General features: G+C 32.8%; 2 protein-coding genes across 6 annotated transcripts; both read left to right on the forward strand.

Annotated features, from left to right (window-relative positions):
- The first annotated feature begins 1,403 nt into the window (after positions 1-1,403).
- LOC149909637 (inter-alpha-trypsin inhibitor heavy chain H4-like) lies at positions 1,404-13,201 on the forward strand. 5 transcript variants are annotated; one of them, XM_090119685.1, is made up of 24 exons: positions 1,404-1,547; positions 3,009-3,131; positions 3,800-4,014; positions 4,119-4,229; positions 4,381-4,634; positions 4,713-4,816; positions 4,894-5,031; positions 5,109-5,309; positions 5,714-5,870; positions 6,093-6,260; positions 6,531-6,665; positions 6,846-7,012; positions 7,212-7,358; positions 7,698-7,877; positions 7,970-8,063; positions 8,550-8,594; positions 8,692-8,757; positions 9,032-9,097; positions 10,085-10,120; positions 10,291-10,332; positions 10,706-10,756; positions 11,660-11,835; positions 12,068-12,213; positions 12,870-13,201. In XM_090119685.1, exons 2-24 carry the CDS (start codon positions 3,024-3,026, stop codon positions 12,922-12,924), a joined length of 2,862 nt encoding a protein of 953 aa, XP_089975811.1. In that variant the 5' UTR covers positions 1,404-1,547; positions 3,009-3,023; the 3' UTR covers positions 12,925-13,201. The 5 variants fall into 5 exon arrangements, with proteins under 5 accessions (XP_089975811.1, XP_089975812.1, XP_089975813.1 ...); XM_090119686.1 differs by lacking the exon at positions 10,291-10,332; XM_090119687.1 differs by lacking the exon at positions 9,032-9,097.
- Positions 13,202-16,746: 3,545 nt separating this feature from the next.
- On the forward strand, positions 16,747-18,539 carry LOC149909638 (transmembrane protein 256 homolog). Its single transcript, XM_090119691.1, has 4 exons — positions 16,747-16,773; positions 17,250-17,393; positions 17,534-17,809; positions 18,393-18,539. The coding sequence occupies exons 2-4, from the start codon at positions 17,322-17,324 to the stop codon at positions 18,534-18,536; spliced, it is 492 nt and encodes a 163-aa protein (XP_089975817.1). The 5' UTR covers positions 16,747-16,773; positions 17,250-17,321; the 3' UTR covers positions 18,537-18,539.
- Positions 18,540-18,597: the final 58 nt, after the last annotated feature.

Consider the following 18,597-nt stretch of genomic DNA (forward strand, 5'->3'; position numbering starts at 1 on the left):
ACAAGGAAAATGGCCTACAATACATATTATGATCTCTTGGGTTTTCCTTGTAATTCTAAGTACAATTATTATGACGCTACATCATAAATCTATTAAAATTATTTGGATATTCCTAATATCAAACATATGTTGAAAGTTATAAGAATATTATATTATTAAAAGCTAACATAGTTAATAACTTGATAGAAAAAGAAAATTTATACAGTTGATTTACAAACTAAACCTAGAGAAGACCTTTAAACAATTATAGCAACATACCATACTCGCTAGCCATTTATTGACATAATCTACAGAAATCTTGAAGATAATTCACATACCTAGCACCTACCTAAGTACTTAGCTATTGTGATGTAGGTACCTAATATTTTTCATCGTCTTTACAATATAAAATCAAGATAATTTTGATAAAAGTTAGTTATAACTAACTCTTTCTCTTCTCAATGTATCTAATAATAATAATATAAAATTTTCGAATCAGAATGTTAGTTACTTACTAGAATCCTCCGAAACGGCTGGACTGATGCTGATGAAATTTTGTGTACCTATAGCTATCTACCAAATGGGTAGATCTGAGTATATCTGATCTGATCTGAGCTAACATCTTTTTTCATACACCTAAGTGCTTCAGACACAAGTCTTTCGGGCTAATTTCAGCTCTCATCTAGACCTTCCTTTGTGGAACCGATCTTTTTACAACCGTTATTATTCTTAAAGTGGCGCTAGATTATATTTTTTTAATGTGGGCAAATGTGTCTAGATGAGACATGAATAAAAAATCTTTGCAGTAAAGACAAGTACATCTCTAATCACTCAGTACTCTCTTTTTATTGAAGACTATAGAAAAAAATAAAATCAATTTTTATGTCGACATGTAGGTATTTTCCAGTCTCACTTCTGACATGGTGAGGCATTGATTTGAATGCCACGTTGGACCGAGTTTTGTAGTCGCATCTAGGATTGACTAGGCCAAAACCGAAACATAATAATTTCCTTTCGATGTTTGACTGATAAGTTAGGAGGTCCTAGGTTTGACTAAAAAATACTTCATTCAAAGGGCGAAATTAAAAAATATATCGAGAATGGCCATGGCTTTTGCCAAACCTAGGATAATCTTTTCGTGAAGAGACTGTGTATCGGGCTTTGACCATAACATAACTGACACATCATATTCATATATTACTACTTTATAGACGTCTTTTTCTAAGAAAATTATATAGGTACATGCCTAGTTGGTAGGTTATACACCATGATAATATTTTCCTCAATTAAAAATATAAAATTTTGAAGATCAAACCGGTAACTATGATCACAATAAGTGGTAATAAATGCATAAAAAATAGTATTGCGTACTGCAGAGGCGAGAGTTAGCGATGATATTAAAATATGCACGTAGATATATATAAGCAAACGTGATTGTTGTCGCAACGAGTTCCGCGACGGTGGACGGGCCGAACGCACGCCCGTTATCAGAGAAATAAGTAGAGGTCTATACTTCTAAGGAACGTTTTTCAATTGAGGCAATCATCTCGTTGAGCGTAAACAAATCAGTGAGTATACTTCCATGCACGTAACAATAATAACTTTCAGTAGCCGGTAAATCGTTATACTTTAGCTAATATTTTGGTATTTAATTTCTGATTGGTATTATCACAGATATATCACTATAACTAGTATAAATATTAAGAATATCGCGTTAAAGTTCAACTCTAAAGTATATAAACAATAGTTACATAACATTGTTTATCTTTAAAAATCCGTGTGGTGTAATCTACCAGGTTTCCAATCTGGAATATGTATGTATACCTACTATGTGAATGACCTATTCTTCTTCAATATACAAGCTCAACTGGTTATATCGTTTTGTGTGATTATGCTTAGTTGTTGTTCTAGCCATTCGCAATTAAATTTGTTAATATTCCATAATTGCTGAAATTTCATATCTAAAGTTTGAGTAACTATTTATAAAATAAATTTATAAAACCTATAATTTTTAAATGTTTTTAACGTAAGTACTAAGTTTGGTAGCATTTTTTAAATTTAGTTAAATAATAGGTACCTAAGTTTGTGTCTGCGAAAAAATATCTAATATAAAAAAAATCCCTATCAAAATACCGAATCAATTAATTTAGTTAATCAAAATAATAATTACAGATGAATCTTGCAATATATGGAAATACCAAGGTCAAGGCAGGTCACGATATCGCTATTTAACTTGAAAATGGCGATAGTTCCAAAACATAACATATATAAATGTACTTATTTAGTATTCTAAGAATCACCAAATGTAATCAACAGCAACAAAAACAAGTTATTCTAAATATAATAACACAAATATTTTTATCTAATCATTTACAAAGTTAGCCATTGAATATATTATTATTCTAATTTCTAATATAGAAAGAGAAAGTAAAAATTTGTCTCAGAGTAAATCTAAACTTGTGGTTACCTATAGTTATACCTAAGATCCATTATCTTTACTAATATTATGAATGCGAACCTGTGTTTCTTTGATTATTTTTGTTGTTATTTCTTTCACGTCCTAGCTGAGCGATTTTACAATATAATTTTTGTCTGGAACAAAGAGTGTGCCAAAGAGTTACTTAAGTAATCCTACATATTATGTAACTTTCACTCAAAACTTTTGATTCAAATACGCATTGCTGATGGGAATTAATCATCAGCAATGCGTATTTGAATCACTCTATTCGGTTCCTAGAATCATGCGAGCATAGACGCTGCATGCTGGTAGTAACTATAGGGTTGTTAAACTATTTAAATATGCTATAGCCAGAACATTATTTTAAACGGGCTTTTATTTTTAGTTAATCGCCTAAAATCTAAATAATGTCCAACCGTATCGGCAAATTAAGTACATCTTTGGCTACTTCATGAGCTCGTTATCTTGTAAATACTTACGCTATATTTATATTTTGACAATTACATATAAAATATTTTAGTTTAATGTTACCCACTTTGAACACATTTTAATGGATCCTAACTTTCAAAAGGAATCTATATCAATCATGCGAAGGAAAAGCATGTTATTGTGCTTGGCGGCACTAATAGCGGCGGCTACTTCTGCTGCAGTCTCTACTCAGGAAACGCTAGTAATAGCTAGATCTGAAGATGAGGTAAGTAAAAATATTTTTTTTATAATATTATCATCATTATAAGCTCATATTGTATGTTCCCAATGCAGGAGCGATAATACACGAGCCTATGAGGGCTCAGTATGAGGTCATACATAATTATGGTGGATACCACGCAGGACAAGTGCGGGTTGGCAGCTATCACATGTCGTCGAACTTTTGTTTTTCAATATGTCGGTTTCCTAACGATTTGATAAATTAAAAAAAATTAAACAACTTATTTCCTGGACTTGTCGATTCGAAGTCCGAGCCTACTCACCACTGAGCCATCACTGCCAAAGAGTATTATATTAATTTATGTTCATAACTAATATAAAACAAATTATCTAAAATAAATTTCATTAAGTAACTGTTTACTTAGTTAATTATATTAGCTATACCTACATTTTTTTGTTAAATAATATGTGATAATATTATGTGGTTACAGTTCACATTTCAGTCGTACCTAATTACTTTTTTTACTTTTTCTTAATATTATTTATTTGACTAGGTTTTCAAATAAATTATTATTTGTTTGTAAAATAATACCTAACATATGTACTTCTGATAAGTTATGTAATTATATATACGTTCATACTTTTATTTTCGATGTGTTTTTATTGCAGTAGATTTATGAAAATTTACTTAGTGTTGATAACCTTTTATTATAGAATACAACTCCTACTGAAGTGATATCGGAAGAGCCAACAACAGAAGAGCCCATAGTTCCAATAAAGTTAACAGAAATGCGAGTTCACTCAGAAATAGCACTACGATATGCTCACACGTCCGTGGTCACAACGGTTCGGAACCGAGCCAGACGAGCACAGGAGGCCTTCTTCCGCATGCTTCTCCCGGAAACGGCGTTTATCAGTGGATTTGTTATGTATGTAAAGAGAAGCATACAAATTAATATTTTAACAAGAAACATACAAATTAATATTTTAACTAGTTAATTTACTTTTTTAATATATTTTTTTAAATTTGTAGGACCTTAGATGGAAAGTCTTATAAGGCATATGTTAAGGAGAAGGAAGAAGCAAAACAAATTTACAATGAGGCTGTGTCTCAGGGCTTCGGGGCGGCACATATATCTGCAAAGTAATATTTTATACATTATATTTTCTGTTAAAAAGCCATATATATCCATTAGAAATTATAGGCCCATTATTATACTTACCTACTCGAGTAAAACAAACATGAGAAAGGATTTTGTTTTTTCTCATAGATTTTAAACTTTGACTAATTTCAGAGCAAGAGATTCAAATCATTTTATGGTGTCAGTAAATGTTGAACCAAATACAACAGCAGTCTTCAACCTAACTTACGAAGAATTACTTGTTCGTCGTAATGGCGTATACAACCACGATATCAATCTGCATCCAGGTGCTTTAGTACCGAAAATGAAGGTGACAGTTCATATCCGCGAGACAGAGAAGATTACCAAATTGAGAGTGCCAGAAGTTAGAACCGGTAATGAAATCGACGCAACTGAGCAAGATGCACGTGAGTAGATAATAAAGTTTATAAGAAATCATTGTAACCGGAATCAACATAATACCTAAACTATAACATTATTTACAGAAAATCCCATAGCTCTCATAGACAGAGCTCACGATGACCGGGAAGCCACTATAACGTTTAAACCAAATCTTGAGGAACAAAAACGACTTATGGAAATATATTCGGTACGTTATGAAAGGTTCCGGGTGCTTAAAGATTATTATGAATATTATTATATTAAAATACTTATTTTCAAAACCAGGCTAAGTCGAAGGAATCTGCTTCCAACAGACCTTACTATTATGGCAGAAGACCTGAAGAAGAAAAGAAAGAAGAAGGAACAATTGGCCAATTTGTAGTGCAGTATGATGTAGATCGTACAAAGAACGGTGAAGTTTTGGTAAGAATGATATCTAATAATTTCAATTTAATTGGGAAACATTACGAAAATTTAAATAAAAATATCTTTCATTATAGGTTAACGATGGCTATTTCGTTCACTTCTTAGCTCCCAGTTCACTTCCTCCTCTTAAAAAACACGCAGTTTTCGTTCTCGATACATCTGGCTCTATGATGGGGAGGAAGATAGAGCAGTTACGTGAAGCGATGCAAACTATCTTGGACAAGCTTAATCCTGGAGACTATTTTAGTATTATTGAGTTCAATTCGAATGTCGTGGTAAGTTATTAATAATACAAACAAACATAATAATAAGAATTTACCAATAATTCATTGATGCAAAATGTATGTTATCATTAATATCATGTCATATTATTATTGCATCTAGCTTAATTAAGTACCTACAAATTTTAACGAAGCTTGATGCAACAATTTACCTTTTTTATGGATATAAAATATAAATATATATATACATATTTATCTATAAATTACTGATAACGGGTTTTAATGGCAATGACCTACGATGAAAACGTATTTTATAATAATAAAATATCTAGGCTAGTGTCCTCTTTATGGACATATTATACAGCTTTCGTGGTGTTGCTAGGACACGTTGATGTATTTTTGTATTGAATTTTATGATAGATATATAATATAGGCGAGATTACTTTTTCTGGATATAGGTTCATAGCTTGCAAGAAGCTCTTCAACCAAAAAATGAAAGTCACACTTACTACAACTACCGCTACGAGCCGCCGACCCTAGTGCCACCGTCAGAAGCTACAGCTGAAAATATTATAAAAGCTAAAGTGATTGTTTCACGATTGCAAGCATACGGCGGTAATTTACCTACGAAATATATTTATTAATTATCTCTGTGTTTGCTTTGAAATATGCATGAAAAGTGATATGTAAGTAAAGGAAGGCAAAATACCAAAAATTTACCAAATTCCAAAAGTAAATTACTAACGCTACCTAAGAAACTATCAGTCTTTTGGGAACTTTTGGGATCACTAGTTACTTCAAAATATTGCTTATTAAAATAATTTATGTTATTTTTAGGTACAAATATAAATAGCGCTCTTAGTGTAGCTATTGACTTAATTCGAAAAGGGGTAAATTGGGAAGTGAAAGAAAACACAACGGAAGTTGCTGCAACCACTTCCTCGCCAACAACTACGGTCACCGAAGAAAAAGATGTAGTTGACCCCGTTGATACTGATAAAAATGGTAACTACACATAATATTATTATTGTTAAGATTGTATTTATAAAACAATTCAGTAGAATAATAATTAGATATACCTAGTTATCTATTGTATAGGTTATAGGAAGGTTATACCGCAGTACCGCACACAACAATTCGAGCAACATAATATGTAGTTTATTTAATTAGAGCAACATAGTAAGTGCGCGGTTTTATCGAATGATGTTACAATAAATGTATTCTAAAGTACTTTAAATATTTTGTAATACATTAAAATAATATAAATGACTGCAGATTTGGAACCCATAATTATTTTCTTGACGGACGGAGATCCGACTGAGGGAGAGACCAATACAGCTCGCATCCTAACTCACCTTTCTGAAAAGAACTTTGGGGAGAAGAAGGCTTCTATATTTTCACTCGCTTTCGGTAAGAATTTAGTAATTTTTATTACATTTTGTTACATACACATTTTATTTTTATACGTGTATATTTTTTACATATAAGTTTGTTATATGTAAAAGTTCGTAACAGACGAACTCAAAAGTGCGACCTTCAAAAAACACTACGACTACATATAACTACATATAAGCATTATTACTTTTACAGGCGAAGACGCTGACCGCAGTTTCTTACGCAAATTATCTTTAAAGAATGAGGGTTTCATGAGACATATTTATGAAGCAGCTGATGCAGCTTTACAGCTGCGCGATTTCTACCAACAGGTGTCGTCGCCGCTTCTATCCAACGTTAAATTCACATATCCCAAAGATCAAGTAAGTCAACATAGAAATTATTTTATTAGACATTTTATTCGCACATATAGGTATATTTCTTAGGAAATTACCTATGCACTTTCTCACGATTCATAATAATATGTATGCGATGTGCTTGACAAGACTGCCCGATTGCATTATTTTATAGACAAGAAAAATAAATGGACAAGTGCAAAAAAATAATGTGTATATCTTTCAGATTAAGGAGGGTTCTCTAACTCGTAGCAAGTTCCGCGCAGTGTATGATGGATCAGAAGTGGTGGTGGCGGGCCGTGTCGCTGAAGACGTGTCAGAGATCGATACACACATCATAGGTATCTGCGGAGTCTCCGATGGACCTAGTAGGGTACGTTATATTGTTACATAAATTAGAGATGATGTTTTTTTAATTATTTATGGTCAATTTTTTCAATATTTTCATGATTTTTAATGAAAGCGGAATCCTTTATTCTCCTAAGTATTGAACTGTTATTTTCCACGAACTGGTACATTGTTATTTTCACATTAAAATGTCGCGTTACAATTGTATATTTCCTCGTAATAGTTGCGGAGAGTAATAATATGTATAACGCAAGTGAGAATCGTTACAAAGAGTCTACTGGAGAACACTGGGTGATTCTAGTTTCTAGTAAGTACCTACATAATGAAATGTGACTGTTCTCAGAACATTTTAAATTGGTTACAGAAAAAATACGAAATAATGCATAAAATCCCCGTTTCACGTGGTAAGAATGAATACATGCCGCTAGAACGTTTGTGGGCATATCTCACTATCAAACAATTGTTGGATGAAAAAGAAATCTCCGATGCAGACATAAAGGCGGAAAATACACCAGAAAAGAAAGCTTTGCAAATAGCTCTGAAGGTAATTTCAAATTTGCATTGGAATTTGAAATCTTTCATGTGACTTTTTATAATTATCGTTGATGATTTATGCTAATTATATTTTTTTTCCAGTACGAGTTCGTAACACCCTTGACTTCGCTGGTTGTAGTTAAACCCAATGCTACTAAATCTGCCGTTAACGCCGAATCCGTGGATTTAAAACCAAGTAATGTTTCTTAAATTTTGGCTTATAGGTAGTTAGTTTAACTACCGTTAAAGTATAAACTATTCAAGTATTGGATTCTGTATCAAACCAAAATCTTTATTCCGTTAGTTTGTTGCCACCTTGGGCAAATCTTTACAATTTGCAGACAAAATAAATTTAGATTTCATTGTAATCTACTGGATGGACTAGATGTAATAAATTTAGTTATTGTAAAACTATCCTTAATCTTCTATATATATATAAAAATGAATCGCAAAATGTGTTGGTAAGCGCATAACTAGAGAACGGCTGAACCGATTTCGATATTTCTTTTTTTATTATATTCCTTGAAGTACGAGGATGGTTCTTATGTAGAGAAAACGTAAACATGTACCACGGGCGAAGCCGGGGCGGACCGCTAGTTATGAATAAAATAAAATCTTATAAGATTATTTATTATTAATTATTTCAATGTACTTAAGTATTTATTTTTGCATGATTTTTCAGGTTTTGATTTCGCAGATAATAATGGCCCGCAAAATAGTATTATCCGTAAGTACTTTTTTTCTCCTTATATATATTTAAAACTAAGTTATTTTTAAGCCTAAATAACTATTGAAAAGCTTCTGAAATCCTCTTTTTATTGCAGCTCTATCGGGTCAATTCATGTCTTCCCTAACCTTATCTCGACCGGCTTCATATCAATCTCTATACGGTAAATATTCTTATTTATAGTAACAATTAAATCAGAAAAGCACGTTATATAGACAATTCTTTTATTATTACTTGAATACAAGAGCCCGTTGCATCCTTTATAATGAAAGCTGGCGTATGGCACCCTTATTTGCTTGTACGAATTTACTTAAATTATAATTAATAATTGTTTGCAATGAATGATGTAAAATTTGCACATATATAATACATATGCATATTATGCTTGTTAAGATAACGCATGTACGTACTTATTTGGCATGATTTTATATCGTTAGGTCCACCTGGCGCACCTTCGTTTCAACCGGTAGCAGATGCATTTGAAGAAGAAGATCTAGATTATGGTAAGCATGTGCATTGTACAGGATTAATAACGATTAAATAAGGGATTACCATTATAAGTGAAATGTATGAACTTAACAACATTGGCGATAGCATGTTTCACATATAAAGGCTATTAGTGTACCTACTTAATTACACCATTATCCTGGAAACCATCTTGACAGTATTAATCTCCATTAAATTATTATCTATAAAATCATGTGCAGATTTGGGATATTAAGTGGATTAGGTACCAATCGTAAGTATAATAATTTAAATAGTTGCGGAACCAAGGCAAAACAAATTTTTCGATCGTAGAGCACTCTCTAATGCTTCGCATTATGAGTCACAATGGTGTATTTTCTCTTTTTTTTCTTGGTGACATTTTTAAGACCGGACCTCATCTCCTGCCTCGTACCTACGTGATGTATTTACCGACAGCCAATAAGTGTTGCGCGAAATGTCTGCTTCCATATATTAAGTGATAGAATCGGTGGTGACAGAATGAGATGTTCCTCTTCTTACCGTGTCTAGGGATGTCTACGGCTAGGTAGGTGGTATAATTCTTGTGTTGTTCTGAATGCATATATTTACTGTTCTATGAGTATAAGGGTATAACGTTTAGAGCTATGGTTTAAAAATGCATGAATGCATGTTTGTGGTTTAATTCGGTCGGTTTTATGTTCAATGTGAAGTGTAAACTGATTTTATTTAAATTTATTTTATTTAACCCAAAAGGGTGTTTTATACTGTTTATCGAATATTATATTATTCTTATACCTTTATATATATGTATGTATCCAACTATCGGATGTATTTAATAAAATAATTAAAAACATACATAATACATATTTAGAAACCAAAAAACATAGTTAAAACACAGAAAATTTGTGAGATACATACATATTTTTATTGAACCACGAGCAACGAATATTTTAAGCCTTTATTATTTTTGCCCTACTTTATCTTTAAGAATATTGTAATAAAGATTGACTGATCTACATTTTCAGGTATGGCACCGTTGAGCTTGAACTCTCATCGAAGTGGTAAATATTTGGTTCTCTATATTAATTTATCTGCCTTATGAATTTATTCAATTTTTATTGATTCGATTACTTTAGACTTTAGTAGCTTGAGTTGTATTTCTTGATAATTGTTTAAAATTAAAATAAAATTAATTGATTTAAAAGCAATAAAATTCCACTACTGTTTTCAGTTTTTCCTAAATTATCACATTTGTCCACATCATATTCAGAAGGTAAATACAATCACATATGCCTAGATTATAACTTATTGTCTATTAAGCATCCAGGGGTTTACCCGTACGTCTTAAAGCAGTCTTACTCCAACGTGAGAAAGTGACGGCGCTAGCCGACCCTCTAGCGCCATCGCTTTCCTACAAAGGAATTATTACTGCTTCAAGAGATGAGCACTACTATAATATGTATAATACATTGTGATGACTGATAGTGATGACGCATACGCCTATTGTAGTTCTTATCTTGTTCATTTAATGTTGTATATTCTATTTTCTTGTACATAACATATTGGTACCTTTCGTTTATAAATCGTAATTTTATTGTTGTTATTAACTAACTACATAATATTTAATTATGTATCCACATTTTTAGATTTTTTCGGATACCCGATGCTGCAAATGTCGCCGATGCAGCCAAGTATAGGTAAACATCGTCTAATATTTTGTAGGTACACATATACATCACTACATAGTATAAAACAAAGTCGCTTTCTCTGTCCCTATGTACCTTTGTACCTATTTTTAAATCTTTAAAACTACGCAACGGATTTTGATGCGGTTTTTTTTAATAGATAGTGATTCAAAAGGAAGGTTTTAGTATATAATTTATTAGGTTTTAGACAAAACGGGCGAAGCCGCGGGCGGTAAGCTAGTAGGTACCTATATTATATAAAACACGGACATGTCTACGTCGACAAATAACTACGTAATTTAAAAAGAAAATAAAGTTGTTGTGTTCCAAATTTGAGTAAGTAAATCATGATATCTTACTAGGTAGTTTAAAAACTATATATTTTTTCGTAACCTATCTCTCCCCAACGTGATTCACCCCCTTCCTTGAATGATGAATGCCCCACGTAGTTAGATGCATGATTAGGGAATCCCTAATTTTATTTTCAGTTTTAAGCACTTCCTGAAACACGTTTAAACTGAAATGTTCACGCAATTATATTAGTGAAATCAGTGGTGAATAAACGGGCAACGAAGTACCTATTGTTGTAGTTTTAACTGATCGCGACAGTATAACGAAAATACAAATTGAATATTAAAAAATAATTTATAATAATCATATGAGTTTTATTTAAGCCCAGAAGGGACTATTATTAATTCATATCGTTCGTTTTGTCTGAGTTCATAATACATATTTACTTTCTTGGTCATTGAATTACGGTGTACGTGTAGGTACCGTGATGGATCTGCTGTATATAACAACATGCTATCGCCAAGCCAATTATCAACTATTACAATTTTGAAAAAATGTTAAATTCTATACCTACAAATCTGTTTAATTATGAAGAATAATGATTTTATTATGAATGTTCCACAGCTGAGCGATTTGAATACGCATCAACAACATTCAGCACTCCTCCTTTATCGCCATTGAACCAATATAATTTAGATGAATATCCTTGGGCTCAAGACCTCATCAACGTTACCACAGATATGCTGGAGTTAATGGTCAATGGTACACAAGTGAACCTAAAAATAACTAAAGCCACAATGGTGAGTGCAAATCCTCTAATGTTAGATAGTCAATAAATGATAAGTAAAAATAAATAACAATGTAAATTCAAATTTATCTCAATTTTTTTCCATCCGGACATAATAAGCTCTATGAATCGTGTGCACGGATAATGGATATGTCACCACCGTAAAGAAAATCCTAATGGAATGGAATAGATTCGAATGGAATCAAAATTAGATGACTTATTTCTATTTATATTATTACCTACAGGTCCCCACTACAAGTGGAGGCGATGCACAATGTGGAAAATCTACGGACGCTTCTACGGGTGTCTGTGTTTATGTGACACGCTGTCGTTCAGCCAAACCAATCAGTTCTGTTCAGTACGTTGAACTCTACTGCATTGTTGGCGACGGGTACGTATATTATCTCTTTTAAGTTCCGCTTTAATATTCCTAACTATATGCTTACATACATTTCATACATTTACGCAATTATTCAAAACAGTCAAATAAATAATTATCTATACACATATAATAAATCTGTAGAAGGGTCAATTCTGTACATTGAAAATATTGAAAAAATAAATAGTAGGGGTGTTACTGGATCGATACCAAACCCAAATATGTGATAAAAAATTTTTTGTCTGTCTGTCTGTCTGTCTGTATGTGAAGGCATCACGTGAAAACTAACGGTTCGATTTCGATGAAACTTGGTATAATTATACCTTATTATCCTGGGCATAAAATATGATACTTTTTATCCCGGAAAAATACGTAGAAAAAAATTAATCTTAATTTTTCCGCGCGGACGGAGTCGCGGGCGGAAGCTTGTTATTAATAAAAAGCTAAACCGCCCTCAGACTGTCAGAACTAAAACAAAAATAATTCGAACTACAAGCAAGGCTCGCAAAGAAAAAGAGAATTATCAAAATGGGTTTATCTAGTCGAAAGTTCTGAGGTATAAACCCCAAAAAAAAATACAGCTGAATTGTAAACCTTTCCTTTTTTAAGGGAATTAATAATTATTTATTTAACTCATATTGTTTCAATTTTTGCTTGAATTTTTGCAGTTATGCTGGAGTTTGCTGCCCGAGCGGAGAGGTGGATAAAATTGGAAACAATTAATTTTTAAGATATTTCATTAGATATCTATAAACACAACAGTGATAATGTCAATAACAGGTGCTAACTTAATAATGCGAGCGTAATTTGGAAACTGTATCATTTACTCCATGTCTGTAAAATTTCTAATTAACTATCTACTCTTTGTCTTTATACAATTTTTCTACTATTATGCTGTTCTATAGCATAGCCTATTAAATTGTCAACGAAAAATTTGTAAATACATAGTATCAGTGATATCCTTAATCCTACCTATGTAATAAAAATGTATAACTATAAATTCAGTTTTCTTTCTTTCAAATTCATTCTATAAACTCATATTATAGTTATACTTAAGTATACACTTAGTAGACTGGGGTAGAAGCCTTTAAAAATAATGAAAAGATAAAAAAAAAATTGCAGTCGGATGAAACCCATTAGAAAAGGAGGGGAATGTGATGAAAATAAAAGGAAAAATAAATTACGGTCAATCCGAGTTCGGGAAGTGGGAGGGGGGAGCTTTTAAGAGAAAAAAATGGTTTCTCCTGATTTCCGACAAAACTACAAGTCCTATAGAAAAAAGTTCAATGGCAAAGTTGTAGGTAATTAAAAGTTCTACAACTTTTGTATTCACAATTTTTTCACATAACCTCAAAATTTAGGTGAAAAATTCAAAAAACCAAGTTTTTGGTCTTTTATTTTTATCTACTTCAAAATTTATTTTTTTTCTACGAAATTTGGTGGAAACTTACTTTATTATGTCCCAAATACACTGTAATTTATTTGATTGAAAATATTTATTTTTTCGCCTTATTTTGAATTAATACCAAAAAAACAACCTAATTTTCAATCGAAAAGTCACCCGTCAAAATATCAGCTTTTTTCAAAACCTTGGGGTGCCTTTTATTCATTGAAATCTCTACTTTCATATGGTGTATAAAAAATAAACACCACCATAGTAAATGTTCTCAGGAAATGCATACAAACAGTGTGAAAATTAGCTTTTACTAAATCAGGCACACTTCTCGAACTACCTGAAATGTTTTTATCGACATCATTTTGCTTTTGAATATGCTGTAAAATATTAAACTTAGAACAGATATTTATTTTTCTTTTGAAATATTACCGAAAAGCCCATACAAGAGAAGATATAGAGTCCTCCCGCTTCCCGAACTCGGATTGACCGTAATTTATTTTTCCGAAGAGCGAGCGCGCACGAGCAACTTAGTTGCCCGGCAACTATTTTGTCTCTGTCGCTGTCTCCTCGCAAAGTTTTGAACGATGCGCTCACGAAAGCGACAGCAACGCAACTTTTTCTTTAAAATTTTCTGCATTTATCAACATGGATTTCGAAGAAACGGTTGTAGTCTGTGCTCTTGTCCCGCATAGTTCCCAATCTCGTTGGATTTCCGGGATAAACCTATCCTATGTGTTAATCCAAGTTACCCTCTATATGTGTGCTAAATTTCATTGTAATCGGTTTAGTAGTTTATGCGTGAAAAGTGAAAACCATACATATGTACCTACAAACCTTTCCTCTTTATAATATTAGTAATCAAACGAGCTCAAACTCGATTAAGTTGAGTCAATATATTACTAAGTTCCTATGGCCACCTTCCGATTCCATCATCAAATCAGCTCTATCTCATAATAATGTTTCATCGCTATCCAATTTACATGCGTATACAAAATTTCAGCTCAATCGGTTACCTGGAAATGAATCAAAGTCACTTGCTACATTTCAATTAAGCCATCGAGACCAGACAAAAATGCTCATAAAATAAAAACTACTGGGCTTATCCGAATAAAATTTATGGGACCAATTCCACACCATTCCGCATCAAAAAAAAAAAAATTACGTAAACCGGTTCAGAAACCTCGGAGTAATCGGTGTACATACATAAAAAAAATATACCGGCCGAATTGATAACCTCCTCTTTTTTTTGAAGTCGGTTAAAACTTAAAACTACTGTGTACGAGAATAAATACGTTGACATAAATACGTACTATCGCTACGCTGGTTACGCGGCAACTGGGCCAGTTGAACTGGCCGGAGGCCGCCGACCGGGCTCGCTCTTTACATTTTTATTAAGATTTTTATCATATTCCGCTCCTTTTCTAATGGGTTTCATCCTGTGGTTTCATCCGACTGCGATTTTTTTTTGTTTCAAAAATTATCTACTCTAGTCTATAGGTAGTTATATTATATTGTGATAAGATACCTACTTATTAAGCGAACAAGGATATCTTTTTAAAAGTGATTATGATTGTATTAAATTTTTTTGTATGGATATTGTGGCGTTTATTTTTTTCATCCTTTCTAAAATAAATATAGAATCAGTAGTTGAATCACCTATTTGATCTGTTTTATACAGGGCGTCCCTTTCATCACGGGACATCCACGCCATCGCATCATAGGTACTCGGCGATAGGTGAAATAAAAAAAAAAAAACTCCGAAAATACGAAAAATCGCATAAACATACATGGGGGTGATTCGGATAGCCCTCTAGGTCCTCTACCTCCCAGCTTCAGTACATATCACTACTTCTTGGGATACCCTGTGTAGTTGAAAAGCCCGAGGTATCTATTTAAAAAAAATGTGTGCGTGTACTAGTACACACGTAAGAAGTGAAACTTCTTTATAACCTTATTTTTCAAAAAATAATTTACTATAAGTATGCAACTTTACAGAAATACGTCGAAACAAAGATGGCGCGTAACGGAAAAATGTCACGAGTAACGAAAAAATGTTACACTAAATTTTTTTCCAACCCCGTTATAGTAGTAGTTTCACTTCAAAAACACAGTAAAAAATCTCATCATGAAGTGCCACGCAAGTGCCATACAAATGTCATGAAAGTGCCATGCCGCCGGCATTTGCCTCTTTTACCTGCGGCACGCGCAGCTTTATAACATAATTTTAATAATTTAATAATATGTAAATAACGAAATGTCAAAATTTAACTGGGATGATAGTTTAGTAGAGATAAACTACGATAACATGGCGCGCCCCTCCAAATTACTGTTTCAATGTGTTTAGTGACATCCTTACGAAGGAGTTTGTATGTAGTTGTACGTATTCGTCTTTAGTACTTTATTTGTTGGTCAACTAATCATATGTTGCCGAGCACCCAAGACAACGCACGTGTCGTTTTCATAGAATACGTCAGTGCAGCGCCATTACTAATAATACCTAATGAGCGATTAGAGCGTGACTAGTCGAGCAACAAATCCGTGGATTTGTTTTTGTTTGACGGCCGTCTCATTACGCACACATGCGTTGTGAATCTTGGTGGTGCATTGTAAATACTTTCACAAATACTTTCAAACGTTTTGAATTTTGGAGGGGCGCGCCATGTTATCGTAGTTTATCTCTAGTAGTTTTAGTGCAGTACTTTTTATAAAAGTATCAAGAAAATAAAAGAGTCTGAAACCCGGCGGCATGTGTGGAATGTGGATGCGCCAAAAGATCAGACAAAATGACATTACAAGAAATTCTTTTTATTTTTTTATGGGCCCTTTTATGGCACCTAACTTGGCAAGTTGGTGTGAAAGGGATAAAAAAAACATACAGGCGTCATTCAAGGTCATATTTTCTTGTTACAAGTTGTTGGTCATAGTGCAATCTCCAGTGTATTAGATATAAGCTTCTTGGGTATATCCATACTTCATTCCATGAGACACCCTGTAATCTATATTTTCATGCTAATAATTTAATGCTCTAGGTTTTAGGCATTAGGTAAGGTTTCATGAGGTGTTAGGTGACTATCTGTCAGTGTTATCCTCGGTGTTATCTGTCTCTGTCTGCTGTCAATTGTCATATAAATATTTGATTTTCAATTGTCATTCCTGAAGGGCTTGGAGACTCAAGGTATTAGTCAGTTCAATAAAGAAACGAATCTTCAATGGCGGCCAAAGCTGACTTTGACAGATGGTAGGATCAGCAAAAAAGAAAATAAAAATAACGTAAATTGATAATTATTTTATTAATTATTTCAAATTGTTTGTTGACAAACTTTTTTGTTATTGTATTTGTGTATTTATATGAATTATCATATTTACGTATACAGAATGTAATAAAATCCCCATAATACTTGTAATAAGCCCATAAAACTGAACAACTTTTCCCAAAGAACATATTTTGTCAAATTCCAATAAAACATTATTTACTTTCGCAAATGCATAATTGTCATTGTAAATTTATAATTAAAACTATTATAGGGAAAATCAAATACATTTTAGTGATTTTATTTTTTCATTTTTTTTTGCATACCGTACGGCCGTGTGTGAGCGAGAGGGAATGATAAGCGCCGCCATTGAAGATTCGTTTCTTTAAAGAACTTACTAATAGTATTGATTATTTTTTAAATCAAGTTGTCTAACAATATTCTTGTATTATTTATACTGGGACGATAAAGGTATGGTTAACTTCGTCGATACCTTAATGATAAATACGGTGACGGAGGGTGCAATGAATGTTTTGCGCAGTATCGTAAGTTACCTTAATTTTCTGCATGATGAAGCTAACAATATGATATCAGTAGATTAGCTGATAAATATTTGATATTAATTGAACTAAAACACTGCTTTAAATGGATATATTATTAATTAGAGTATATGTGCTTTTCACAGGGAGTTTTTAAAACTAAGACAATAGAAAAGGCACCTCCTCCCATAATTTTAAAAATGCCTCTTTGGGAATTAGCGCAACAAGCAGGACCTTTTGTAAGGCTTGCAGGATTAAGTGGTGCAGTCGCCGTGGTTTTAGGGGCTATGGGAGCACACCGCACTTTTCCAGAAACTGAATCTAAGGAAGACTTGAAGAAAATCTTTGAAACTGCTAATAGATTCCACTTTCTGCACACATTAGCTTTAATGACGGTGCCCTTATGCCGACGACCTTATATCGTAAGTTTTAAAATATAATAAAAATCAATTGATGTTAATCTATCATTATAAGTGAGTTGTGAAGCCCCATGTAATACTGCAGCCACACTATGGTCCTCGGACTGCTCATTGCGCTGCCGTTATTCGCTGTTTCACTGATCAATTTTCTCTAGGGACAAGTAGGTGATCAGTCTTCTGTGTCATGCCAGACCGAGACAGTAATGTATTTTATTAAATGTGGAATTATAATTTCCAAGTACTTATTCTATTAATCCAATGAGAAATCAGGGTTTAGCCTCTCACAGAGAGGCTAACCCTTCTATTTGAGTGTACTTATACCTTATATTTATGTGTTTCAATTATTAGCTCTATAAATAGTCATTCATAGTCAGGCATTTTGTACTGCAGTAATATTATGATTTTCACAATATTAAAATTAAGTTAAGTAAAGTTAAATTGAATATTGTGAAAATCTACAAAGACTATTTTTATCTAGAAGAAACAATAGATAGAAGTCATGTTATACTAATTTTATTTTTTCCTTATTATAATCTACTTGATATTCATTGTTATGTTTTATGTATCTTTTTGCAATAATTTTCAGGCTGGTTCTTTCTTCATCACTGGAATGGGCCTGTTTTGTGGAACATGCTATTATCATGCCTTCACAGGAGAGAGGGCTCTACGAAGACTTACACCAATTGGAGGATCTTGTCTTATTCTTGGATGGCTCGCCATGGTACTATAATGTGTCCCTTTTTGTACATTGTATGCAATTTAGTTTTAGTTTAACAATTTCATCAAGTTCA

This window comes from Colias eurytheme, chromosome 3 (assembly GCF_061535395.1).
Source record: "Colias eurytheme isolate Ceu_HAF_F1 chromosome 3, ilColEury1 Martin Lab GWU primary, whole genome shotgun sequence".
Classification (NCBI taxonomy): Eukaryota; Metazoa; Arthropoda; class Insecta; order Lepidoptera; family Pieridae; genus Colias; species Colias eurytheme.

What these genes read in the sequence shown, in the direction of transcription:
- LOC149909637 (XM_090119685.1), top strand. Translation starts at nt 3,024, where the DNA reads ATGCGAAGGAAAAGCATGTTATTGTGCTTGGCGGCACTAATAGCGGCG. An exon ending in CGTTGATACTGATAAAAATG is followed by an intron (nt 6,261 to 6,530) that starts GTAACTACACAT and finishes AAATGACTGCAG; the next exon opens with ATTTGGAACCCATAATTATT. An exon ending in TCTCCGATGGACCTAGTAGG is followed by an intron (nt 7,359 to 7,697) that starts GTACGTTATATT and finishes AATTGGTTACAG; the next exon opens with AAAAAATACGAAATAATGCA.
- LOC149909638 (XM_090119691.1), top strand. Translation starts at nt 17,322, where the DNA reads ATGGTTAACTTCGTCGATACCTTAATGATAAATACGGTGACGGAGGGT. An exon ending in TGAATGTTTTGCGCAGTATC is followed by an intron (nt 17,394 to 17,533) that starts GTAAGTTACCTT and finishes TGCTTTTCACAG; the next exon opens with GGAGTTTTTAAAACTAAGAC. An exon ending in TATGCCGACGACCTTATATC is followed by an intron (nt 17,810 to 18,392) that starts GTAAGTTTTAAA and finishes AATAATTTTCAG; the next exon opens with GCTGGTTCTTTCTTCATCAC.